This window comes from Botrytis deweyae, assembly GCF_014898535.1.
Source record: "Botrytis deweyae strain B1 chromosome Unknown BDEW_048, whole genome shotgun sequence".
In the NCBI taxonomy this organism is placed as follows: domain Eukaryota; kingdom Fungi; phylum Ascomycota; class Leotiomycetes; order Helotiales; family Sclerotiniaceae; genus Botrytis; species Botrytis deweyae.
Genome location: NW_024066255.1, coordinates 141,186 through 153,746, shown reverse-complemented (window position 1 = coordinate 153,746; position 12,561 = coordinate 141,186). Strand labels below are relative to the sequence as shown.

The following is a 12,561-nucleotide window of genomic DNA, read 5'->3' as shown; positions in this document are numbered from 1 at the left end:
GATCTTGGGGGAACGACGTTGGCGGCCGCTAGCGTTTGATTACGTAAGCTTTTCTTTCTTTCCCAGATTTCTCTCCACCCCACAAATCAAACATTGTTGTCGTCTGATTTTCCTTTTGAATCAACGCATTTTCATTTCACGGCTCATGTTTTAGTCTCATTTGATATCACCTAAACTTTCATAATCAATTGGACCTATTATTGGGAACCTAAACCTGGACTTGTTCCTAACTTAGTGTGCCAATTTTAGTAATTTTGATTATTCCTTTCCCTTTTCAACAACTATTCACTTAGTTGGCTCCTGTCATAGACAGACTCGAATTTTACCATGGCATCTAATGTCAACAATGGCTCTGGCCAAGTCGAAAGACGTGTGACTCGTAGTGGTCGAGCACCAACCGTTCGAACTCAAAGTGAGAATCGAAGGAACCGCAATAGCCAAGTGGCTGCGGTCGCAGTCGCAGTCGCAGATGAGAATGAAGATGAAGATGAAACTCCTGCACCACGAGGTCGCGGATCTAGAAACCTTCCTAGGTCACAACGTGATACTAGGGATGCTTTTACTAGAATGATTGCGCCAAAACTTCAAATTGATCGATGTAAAGTCGAATTGGAATCTGCTGGACAAGAATTGCTGAATGAGATTAGAGATCTCAAGTCCGAAGAAGGCCTTGACGTTGGACTCGAGATTAAAAGGCGTGAACAACTTCTTAAGAATGGACATAAAATCTTGGAAGCATCTCGAAAAGCTATTGCTTGGATTGATGCCCGAATTAAAGCCTATGATTCGATGACGGAAAAATGTGCAGAGAAGATAAAGAAGTATCAACAATTGCTTTCCACTCTATCTGTTGATGTTCAAATTATGTTGGAACGTTTACTGGTTGAGAGACAAGGTCAAGTTATCGAATTGACACGTAAGAACGAAGAATTGTTAAAACAAGTTGGAGTGCTTACTGGTAAGATTACGGATCTTACTCAAAATTCATCTACCACCAGCATTGAATGTGATGAATTAAAGGAATTTCTCCAAGACAATCTCAGTGCTTTGAAAACCCAAAACAAGGAGAATATCGAAACGGAAGCAATTGCGAATTATCGGAAACAATACGAACAATTATCGTGTCGAAATGAAGAAATTTCTAAGCAGAAAGGTAGGGTAGATGGAGAATTGATGCAATCTCGGGAGGAATCTACTAGATTCCGAGAGGAGAAGGATAGATTATTTCGTGAGAATGAGGAATTAAAGAATGATATCACACAGCAGAAATTGGATTATCATAATCTCTCCAAGGATAAGGAACAAGTTGATAGTTCACTTGTTACCAAATCGGCTCGAATTACAGAGTTGGAAGCATTAATCAAAGAGGGGCAACAAAGTTTGCAACAAGAAATCTTGAAATCTTCAATTTCAAAGGTAAGAGTTGAACAATTGGAAAAGGAAGATACGCAACGTCAAGAAGCATTGCGAAAAGCAGAGGTTGGTTCGATTACTATGGATTATGAATTGAATGCATCCAAGGTTCAATTGAAAGAGACCAATGAGGAGTTGATGAATGTGAAATCCATTGCAGAGCAAGTGCCTGGTTTGAAAGCTCGAATTGAGGACTTAACCAAAGCCCTCGAGGACTCAAGTGAGGATCAAAAATTGAAAAAAACGCTATGGGATATGGATGTTGAAGAATTAGAGAAAGAATTGAAGAGTGTCAAAGCAGATAATAGAAGTCTAAATGCTGATGTTCTGGAGAGAGATTCGAAGATTACATTATTAGAGTCCGAATTAAGTAATTTGGAGAGTATTCGGAAGAGTAATGAAGCACTTTTGAAGCAATATTCGGATTCAATCATTACCAAAGATTTACATATTGAAAATATGATATCTAGAATCAAGAATTCGGATGATGTTGATCGCTTGACATTGGAATATGATCAAAAGATTAAAAAGTTATCTGCTGATTTGGAACAAAGTAAAAAAGCTTTATATAATTCCAGAAAGATTCGGGAACAGGATAGAGGAGGCAATGCAATTGCTCGAGAAAAGGCACAACTTGCTAGGCAAAAGATGATGGCAGAACATATTCAAGCTATGGCGGAGAAAGATTACCAATTAGTGGAGTGTCGTAAAGAATTCAAGGACAAGGTTTCGAGCTTGGAAAATATGGTTTCACAACAGTCTCGTGAGATTTCGGAACGAGAAAGTTATCAAACACGTCTGAAATTAGAGATTCAAAGATTGAATGATCTGGTTGAAGTCACCCAACATGAACTTCGAGCCGCTTTGGATTCCAATTCGGAATATGAGAGACAGCTAATGAGGCTCAGGGTACGATTTCCGAGAGTTCTATGTGTAGTACTTATCATTGAGGTAGAATCGCACAACTTGAGAAACGAGTGAATGATCTCAATTCGAAGTTGACTAAATATAAGGACGATTTGAAAGATATGTTCTATCACTTGGTGTGCTCATTGCTTCGGCTTTCTCATCTTATCGTCGCTCGATGTGCCATCTTGGTGTGCCCTCTTTATCATCCGCTTGGTGTTCCATCTTTATCATCCGCTTGGTGTTCCATCTTCGTCATCCGCTTGGTGTGACCTCTTCTTCGTCGTTTGGAGTGCTCATCTTCTTCATTGCTTCGGCTTTCTCAACTCATCATCGCTTGGTGTACTCATTACTTGGTGTGCCTGTCTTCTCTCTTGGCATGTGGGTGAAGCCATTTAAAGATTCTTATCTACCCGTTGCCGAACAGAAATTCCCTAGAGAGGGGGTTAGGAAAAGTTTTTTTTTTAAAGAGAGAAATGGAAAAAATTTACCATCTGTCGATACAAATATATATTCCATATTATTAGGCAGGAGACTTATGAGGCGGCAGACTTGTTGATCCAAGGAATGTAGGCGATTTCATTCTTTTTATAACTTCTTTCGCCCTCCTTCGCCCGCTCTCTCGCCCCGCCTCCCTCCCATATGATTTCGAATGGTATTATCATCCTACTTGCTACACGGTTCTCGTTGAACGGTCTGATCCCTTGGATTGTAATCTCTGGTTTCGATCTCCGTTAGCAAATTTATAAATATATTTGACCCCGCAGAAGATTGTTTTCTGTCCAGTTTCTTACATGCATTCTCAAACTTCAACACCTCTATTCCATTTCGAATGAACTTCATTTCCATGAAAGCTTCTCGAATTATTTCCTTTGGATCGTATCCAGAATGATACCAGTTGTTGTTGATTTGATTTATAAATCGATTTTCGAATCGCCCCTTCCAGATCATCCATCATTTCGCATGTAACCCGCTCGAACCTAAAGTATCGCATCCAAATCGTTCGAATCTGAAATATTGCAGTCGAATATTCTCAATAGTGGTTGAATACGTCTTCCGCAGAGAAGCGGACTCCTTCGAATCGGATAAAAATGGTATGGTTGGTAGATGTTGTGATTCGGTGTTGATTATTTGTATTGGGAAGCGCTATTTTTCTCAGTCTTTGCCTCAGCCTTACCTCTAGAAATATCTGAAATAGAAAAATATGTTCTTGTTTGGAGTGAAGTTTCGATTCCCAAATTTTTCATTTTGTAAAATCTCAAAATCTCAGAATCTCGAAACCCCAAAATTTTGAGATTCGAAAAACTTCAAGTCCCAAAAACGTCAAAAACATCAAATTCAAAACCACCACTGAAATCACAAAAACTTGAGATAAATTAATTCAAATTATACCCATCTATTCTTCATTACTCAATTAATCAACTGGACTAACAATTATTTCGCGGTCCGCTCGACTTTACGAATCAAAGGTCTTCTCAAACTCCCATTTTGCCAATTTTCAATTCGGACAACAACAGCGACAACACCATCAACGACCACAACAACCTGAAATAATCATCGGACTTAGGGGTGAAACATGCATTGAGTCTTTCTGCATCATTTGGTATGTATATCTTTATTTCGCACATCATATTAAGAAAGTTGTCGAGGTTCTAACTAAAAAACAGACAAATTTCAAGGAAAAATCGCTCCGAATAATCAACAAGACCTTTAAAATCAGATTTTCACAGGAGCAATCATAAATAGATTGAAGAAGAGTCTGCGACCCAAATTTGAGAAGGATTCATCCATTGGTTGTGTTGGAATCTGGAATGAGGGAGAATTTTCCGAGAAAAATCTAGTAAATCCAGCGAAACGTCAACAATAACGCTCTTGACTAACTTTTTTTTTTGCAGACTCGATAAAGCTATTAAAGAGGGACATTTCACCCAAGTTTCAAAAGATTTCATCCATTATTGGAGTTGTCATTGAGAAACGGAGAATGTGAGATGGTGGAAATTTGACGAAAATACAACAAAGGAGAGAGAATCTCGACGAAAAAACCATCCGATCGATATATTATACTTGGAATCCATAAACTTATAGATTCTCATCGAATTCCCAAAGTTTCCCAAAAATTCATCCAGTGGTTGTGTTGAAATTCGTTTTGGGGAAAAATTGAAGGACTTGGACATATGAAAGGGGTTGGAACTTTGCCGAATTATGAAGGGGAAATTTTTTGACGAGCCATGAAGGGGTCATTCCACAACAACATCCATTGAGGACATCATTCGCCTGAACAATCTGTGATGCTTACCTACTCAACAAAAAACGGTAAACAATGAAGGGCTTAACAAGTCAAGATTTTGTGATGGTATTCCATAAATCTCGTGGATCTTGAGGAGAAAAAAAAGGGATTGACAAAGTCCAAGTATCGATACCGCTGAGTAGATTGACTTGTGGGTATTTCTCGTGATTCTAGCTTCGTGATGAATTATTTTCTCCCGAGTACGATCCAAGAGTCATGTGCTAATAGTTGATAGTGTCATACTTCCCCTTGGCCTTTCGGTAATTGTGACTTAACTCAATCCGGAACCAAAGACATCTCTCCATATTCATCAATCAATAGTGACGCTCCGCTAGCCCTCCGGGGGCCACTGCCGTGGAGGCCGAATATATAATTTTAAGGGGGACATCACACCAATCAAAACAAAGTCTCTCCAAATTTTATTTTCCCATCAAAATCATAACTCATATTCATTATCATTACTCATCATATCTATCCCAATCTACCATCTATCCGCAATTCATACAACAACCATCCATACACATTCTACTTTATCATCACCCAGGGAATTTCTCAACATCCAACCCTTTACCAATCAATTAATCACCATGAACTTTTCCAGATATACATCTCAATCCCTCCATGCTATACCATGATATCTCCAAACCGAACACCAAAACCCCTTTTATTTCTTATTACCTCCTCATCTTCATCCTCATTCTCATTCTCATTCTCAACCTCCACTACATCCTCTTCCAAAATCCCCTCATCCCAACTTCCCTTTCCAATTCCCCCATCAAACATCCCCACCCCCAAAAATTACCTCATCGAACATCTCGGATAATAATACTCATATTCATAAGCTTTTAATAACCCCACCAAATGCATTACCGATGCTGCCACCACAAGAAGATGGAAAATTTGATGTGAATGACCTAATATATCGAATTTACCAGGGAAATAACATTCGGGTATACGTAACTTTTTTGATGTTAGTTTTTTTTATTTGTCTGTTGATAATTTTACTTGATAAAGTAAGACACCAGACCTGTGTAGAATTTCTATCTCTTCCTAGGTACTTCAAAGTATAAAGGAACCTTGACACAAAAACAGGAAAAGAAAGAAAAAAACTCACACTATAAACCATTGCTCCCAAAACAAGAAATCCTCCTTCTCCAAGATACCAAGGCATACCAGTTCCATTCACAACTTGATGCCAACCAAAATAAACAATGGCATGAATAATAGGTGCGAAAGCCGAACATCCGGTTCCGATAAAAATACATACGCGAAAGGTACGCCAACGGAGACCTTGAAAGTGTGGATGTAGGAGGAGGATGAGGGTTGCGGAAGTGAGAGTTATGATCTAGATGATGTGAGTTTTTTGGTTATTTTTGTGGGTGTTTTGGATGTTTGGGGTGGTGATGGAGGGAGGAGGGGAGGAGGGGAGGAGGGGAGGAGGGGAGGAGGAAAAGATGGAAGAGGGGGGAGTGTATGGTAATGGAGGGGATGGAGAAGAGGGAAGGTATATGATAAAAGAAGAAGACGAAAGAGAAGTAGGAAGAGAAAAGGCGTTCGGTAAAAGGAGACGGAAGAGAATTAGGAAGAGGGGAAGTGTATGGTAGAAGGAGAAGAGGGAAGAAGAGAAAAGTTGTATAGTAAAAGAAGAAGACGGAAGAGGGGGAAGGTATATTGTGAAAGAAGACGGAAGAGAATTAAGAAGAGAAAAGGTGTACAGTAAAAGGAGACGGAAGAGAACTCGGAAGTGTGAACATGTACAGTAAAAGAACACGATGATAACACAAATAAAAAAAACTCACCATAACCCAATATCCCACTTGAAACCTCCACTCACAATAAAATGCAACATAAATTCCCGTTACAAAATCCCCCAAAATCGCCAATACAATCCCCACAAAATCCAACTTTAACCAAATCTCCGCTATCCCTTTAGAATGATTCATCAACGTATGATATCCCATACTAAAACCCATACAAATCATAGTTGTGAGAAAAAAAAGAGAAAAAATAAATCGATCCACCAATGGACTTGTGGGAAAATGAATGGAAAAGATGTAAAAGATAAGTCCGGTGAGGAGGAGACTTATTAAAAAGGGAAGAGAATGAGTATGGATATTAAGTGTTTCGTTATGGAGTGTGAAGAATGTTTTGAGGGATTCCCGAAGTGAGTGAGTGATAGGTCGATAGGATGTATAGATTGATGGATTATCTTGATGCCATGATGGGAGATCATCATATGTGATTAAACATTTGGGAGAAGGAGAAGTTGAATCTTGTGAATGAGTAAGTGAATCTTGTGATTGAATAAGTGGACTGGGTGGTTTTTCACATTCTGATTGTTGAAAGTTGGGGAGATCGGAATCGGGAAGTTTGGATTTTTCCATCATTTTGTGAGAATGGATTGATTCGTAATGAAATGATGAGGTTGGATTTGTAGGGGAAAGAGATATTAATTTATTAAATAAAGACAATATAAAGATGTAGTTGTTGGAAGGAATTATGATGAGCGCTTGTGTTGAATATCTCGAAAAGGAATAATGGTAAGAGCGCTTGAGTTGTAAAAGAGTTTGAATACGATGAAAGTAGGTGAAATATGAATATGATTAATCTCGAGAGTATTGAGAAGGAATTGATAATGAATTGAAGGTATAGAATATCTCGACTATGAAGAATGAATTGAAGATATATAATATCTTTGATTAACTTTTATTCATTCAATAAATAATTCCACATATGGAAAAGTTAAGAAGTATATGAAGAGTAAATACTAGTCAATTCACTCGAGGATTCAAGATCAAGAACTTAACAACTCAAGAACTCAAGAACTCTAGAATCATCAAAAGAATAAATAATCATAATAAACTTTCCAATTAAAAGAAACACTAGGTATCCTTAAAAGTATCGGAATTTTGATATCATCAAAAGAGAAAGAAAAAGATGGGGGAAATGAAAAGATTGATTGTTCATATGTATATACATAGTGCTTACCAAAAGATAGAAGAGATCCGATCGATCGTTAAACCGGTAAATCCGGGTAAAATAATATATCCGATTACGCCGATATTATTTACGTACTTACGTATAAGGCAATGAACTAGGGGGATGGAGTTTTTTGTATTGGATGAACTGAAGGTGTAGAGGTAAGTTTAGAAATTTGATGGAATGAATGGGATGTGGATAGTGAATGAATGGTATATGAATGATACATAAATGATACATGAATGACACAATAGTAACCTTGGAAGTCTTATACGAATCGCACATAATCGCACATAATCGGACATCCTATACAATCGTATAATCATATATGAATCAAATAAATAATACTTATTATTGATTATCTAGATAAGCTATCAATTATCAAAAACCACAACCTCAATCATTCCTCTCAATACACCATTCATCATCTTCCCAATAAATCTCAAGTATAAATTCAAATGGGTATGTATTAAAATCAAATCATTCAATGCTAAATAAAAACGCTAAAACCATTGAATATCGTAAGATCATATTAAACTTTCTCGTTTGTCTTTCCCTCATTTGACATTACTTGAGTATTAGTATTTTTGTTTCCTCTTGATTTCTCCTCATTCTCCTCTTGATTTCTCCTCTCTTACTTTCTCCTCTCTGACATTCTCCTCTCTTGATTTCTCCTCTGACATTCTCCTCTTGATTCCTCCTCTTCCTCGTTTCTTGATTTCTCCTCATTCTCCTCTTACTTTCTCCTCATTCCCCTCCCTAACTTCCTCCCCCCTAACTCTCTCCTCATTCCCCTCCCTAATTTCCTCCCCCCCAACTTTCTTCTCCTCTTCCTTCTCCATTCTTATCATTCTCTCCTCTCTCCAAATTGGTCCCCATTTCAATTCAATCCATAACATTGGACTCGTAACAATACATACAAGAGCAATAAATGTAAAACACCATCCTCTTCCCATATGATCAATCATAATAGTAATAATACCTGTACCACCTGCACCAAGTAAACATCGTACCAAATTATTTGCTGCAGTTGCTGTAGATGGACTTTGTGGATATAAATCAACAACAAGTGTACTAAGAATATTAAAAGAACCATTAATGAAAAGTCCCAAGAAAAATTGAAGAATGAGTGGTGCAGCTAAATTAACATTCTTTTCCAAAACCCAACCATAACATAAATAACAAGCAAGTCCCATGATTAAAAGAGGCCAAATAATTTCTAATCTAGCTCTTTCAATTGGAAAATGTCTCAAGTTATCACCTCTCTTACGATCGATATTAAATCCAATATTTCGAGCAATTTTTTGATAATTTCGATCGAGCATCTTACCATTTATGATACTAGCCAAAGCACAACCACTTCCAAATGGAATATAACATAAACCAATTTGTAAATCATTGAAATGATAAATTTCTTTGAAAAGTTGAGGTAGAGAAGCTGTGACATCATAAAATGCTGTATAAAGTAAAGCATTATAAAATAATACCACGGCAACATCTTTTTCCATGACAATATAAACCGTCTTTAAAGGATTTGGCCATCGTAATTGTCGTTTACTTGCAAGTTCAGCTTGAGCAAGTTTTCTACTTTCAGCTGTTGCCGTTCGAGAAAGTTCATTTTCGGATTTTTGATCTTTTCGATATTTCCACCAATCAATAATGGTCATATTCCAACCTTGAGGTGGAATGGATCCATTACCAACAACATTACGACCAGTTTCTGGAACCGTAAGAGTAAATGGAATGAGGAATAAGGCGGCGAGAATAACGAGAAACCAAAAGATAGCTCGCCAACCCAAAAATTGAGCCAAGATACCACCAATAACAGGACCAATAGCAGGACCCATCATTGTACCAGCTCCAACAATTCCCATATATGAACCACGTTCAGCACTTGTTGATACATCTGCAACCACACCAAATCCTAAAGCGATAGCACCACTACTTCCACAACTTTGTAAACAACGTAAGATGAATAAAGCAGCATAACTATTTTGTAAAGCCAAACCAATATTTGCACCCAAATAAATAATGAATGCAATAATATAAGTAGGTCTTCTTCCAGCCATATCTGCTAAATCTCCAAAAACTGTTGGAGCAAGACCTTGAAAGATCATGAAAGATGTAAGGGTTAAATTGATGAGGGTATTTGATACACCGAGATCAGCGGCGAGTGGATTGAGAGCTGGAAAGTAAATATTTGCCGATGTAGGTGAGATGAAAGCTGCCAATGTACACATTCCAACAATATATCTTTTTTTCCATACACCAAAAGCCGAATATGGTGGACCAGATACCACAGGAGATAATTCGAGGTCGTGTGTTTCATCATGATCTTCTGCAATTGATGAAGCGGATGAGGATAAGGATGGGGATTGGGGGGATGTGGAATGATTCGTTTCTCCAGGAATAATAGCACTTTGTAGATTCGTTTCAGGAATGATAGCACTTTGTTGGTTCGTTTGGGGAATGATAGCTTTTGGTATTTGGTTCGTTCCTCCAGGAATAATAGTACTTTGTAGATTCTCTTCTCCAGGAATAGTACTCGCTACCATCTCTTCTGATTTTTCCACATTTTCCATACTTTCTAGTCGATTATCTTCAATCATGATGAAGAAATTGAAACATGTGAAATTGATATTGAAGTAGAGAAATAAGAATAGGAGATATTAAAAGATGATGAAAATCACTTACCATTGAAGAGAAGATTAGAGAGACATACTAGGTAATTAAAGCCGATAAAACATTTTAGTTATTCCCATTTTATCGCCATGAAAGATGGAAATCAATATCAAATCCTAATCATTTTAGTGGTACTTGACGGCACTTTGGATCCGATCCATCCTTGAATAGATTTTCATTCGTCAAGCGACACTCGCAAGATTTGGACCGATATCGCAATTCTTTTGAGGTAATGCATTGATCGCTCGAATCCTACCAAGTGCGGTAATCGCAAAAGTTTAATGCGAATTGGGAAGGAGAGGAGAGGAGAGATGAGATGATGCGGTGATGCGGTGAGATGGTGGATAATGAATGATAGATGGTAAGTGATAAATGGTAGATTCATACTCGAGTAAATTGATGAATTTCGCTTGATGAGATAGAAAGGAGGGAGATGAAAGGAGAGAAAAGATGAAATAAATAAAGGAGATTGCTAGTAGGTAGGTAATAAATAAAGTTACATAGTACATTTGTTACATCCGCAGTACATAGTATCATGTAGACTATTGTCAATCAGGCTGAAAATCGTCGGCTATTCTCATTCGCGGGGCAAAGCTTAAATTCTTACATAATCAATTTTACTCTTATTTCAGCCTTGTCTTCGCATCTGGCCAGACCAATTTTATTGACATGAAGCCACCAGCTACTCAGGTATTCAAAGCTTTCCAAGGTTCAATTCAAGCTCTAATTATACAACAACTTCAAACATCATTCAATATATTGATGCCTTTAACTCTTTCATACATTACCTAATCCTCAATCATGACAGACATCACTCCCGAGTTCAATAAATTGTTAATGGGACTGAATGCCCCTCCTACAGTTGATCCTTCTTTGACTCTTCAAAATATTGATGAATTCTTAAAGGAAGCTTATCGAATAGTATGTTATACCAAATTCTATTCCGCACATTTAATTTACTCATTCCCCTTATTAGAATTCCCATATAGCTTCATTGAATAGCTATCTCAAAGACATTCGACAATCTTACCTTTCAACAACAGCACCTCCAGCAAGACGAACAAATCCATCTTCCAAGACGAAACCACGAAGACATCTTACCGATCGACAAAGAGAAGAAATCGATGCGGAAACTAAAAAGTTATTACGAGAATTAAATTTCAATATCAAGAGTATGGATGAGGCTGAAGGAATACGATATACTACCGAATCCCTCATAATTCAAAGTAAATATGCCAGAGCTCTTGGAAGATTTGGAAATTGGGCAGCCGGAGGAGGAGAACAATCAAAATCTTTGGAACAACAATTGGAAGAAGCAAAATTAAATGCCATCAAGATGCATCGAGAGAATGTTATATGGTATTTACGACAAAAACTTTCGGAATGTGGAAAACTTCAAGCTTCAATGATGGAGATTAGAATTATGAGAGAGGTGGAAAAGAATAAGAGTAATCTTGCCAAATCTCGAGTTATGATGCCAGATCTTGGGAATTTGGGAGATTCATCATCAAAGTTTATATCAAGTGGAGATATTCATCTTGAGGTACAATCACCAACACTACCATCACAATCATCGGATCCTCAATTGAGTTTGGAACAATTACAAATGTTGGCGGAAGAAAATCATGATATGGTAAAACATTATCAAAGTACATTGGATCAAGTCAAGTAAGTATTGTGGTTTGGATGATTTTGGATGATTCTTGACGTTATTCTTGTCCTTCTTGTCCTTCTTATCCTTTTTGTTCTTCTTATTCTTCTTGTTCTTCTTGCCCTTCTTGCCCTTCTTGCCCTTCTTGCCCTTCTTGCCCTTCTTGACCTTCCTGCCTTTCCTGCCCTTCTTGCCCTTCTTGCCCTTCTTGCCCTTCTTGCCCTTCTTGCCCTTCTTGCCCTTCTTGCCCTTCTTGCCCTTCTTGCCCTTCTTGCCCTTCTTGCCCTTCTTGACCTTCCTGCCTTTCCTGCCCTTCTTGCCCTTCTTGCCCTTCTTGCCCTTCCTCACCTTCTTCTTAACCTCATACTAACTATTTCCTAGAACGGCAGAAAAGTCCTTGATTGAAATTTCGGAACTTCAAACTCAACTCTTAAACAGTGTAGCATCACAAGCGGAACAAATTGAAATTCTAGCCGAACAATCTTATCAAACTACGGAAAATGTTGGGGGAGGTAATAAAGAGTTGAAAAGAGCCACGGAACGAAAGAGTACAGCCAAGTATGTATTTTATGCATCATGTGGTCTTAGTGCTTTTTTGATATTATGGGATTTAGTGATATAGTAATGAAGTATTGAGTAATGG

At 37.8% G+C, this 12,561-nt stretch overlaps 4 protein-coding genes across 4 annotated transcripts; 2 read left to right on the top strand and 2 right to left on the bottom strand.

The window, feature by feature from the left end:
- Positions 1-327: 327 nt before the first annotated feature.
- Positions 328-2,394, top strand: EAE98_011450 (uncharacterized protein; the record flags this gene model as incomplete). The annotated part of the gene is made up of 1 exon (XM_038959072.1): positions 328-2,394. The coding sequence occupies one exon, from the start codon at positions 328-330 to the stop codon at positions 2,392-2,394; it is 2,067 nt and encodes a 688-aa protein (XP_038804585.1).
- Positions 2,395-5,399: 3,005 nt separating this feature from the next.
- EAE98_011449 (uncharacterized protein) lies at positions 5,400-7,488 on the bottom strand. The gene is made up of 3 exons (XM_038959071.1): positions 6,406-7,488; positions 5,721-5,951; positions 5,400-5,566 (listed from the first exon to the last, which is right to left on the bottom strand). Exons 1-3 carry the CDS (start codon positions 6,991-6,993, stop codon positions 5,405-5,407), a joined length of 981 nt encoding a protein of 326 aa, XP_038804584.1. The 5' UTR covers positions 6,994-7,488; the 3' UTR covers positions 5,400-5,404.
- Positions 7,489-8,310: 822 nt separating this feature from the next.
- On the bottom strand, positions 8,311-10,194 carry EAE98_011448 (uncharacterized protein; the record flags this gene model as incomplete). The annotated part of the gene is made up of 1 exon (XM_038959070.1): positions 8,311-10,194. The coding sequence occupies one exon, from the start codon at positions 10,192-10,194 to the stop codon at positions 8,311-8,313; it is 1,884 nt and encodes a 627-aa protein (XP_038804583.1).
- An 874-nt stretch (positions 10,195-11,068) lies between these two features.
- EAE98_011447 (uncharacterized protein) lies at positions 11,069-12,540 on the top strand (the record flags this gene model as incomplete). Its single annotated transcript, XM_038959069.1, has 3 exons — positions 11,069-11,188; positions 11,244-11,935; positions 12,300-12,540. The coding sequence occupies 3 exons, from the start codon at positions 11,069-11,071 to the stop codon at positions 12,538-12,540; spliced, it is 1,053 nt and encodes a 350-aa protein (XP_038804582.1).
- Positions 12,541-12,561: the final 21 nt, after the last annotated feature.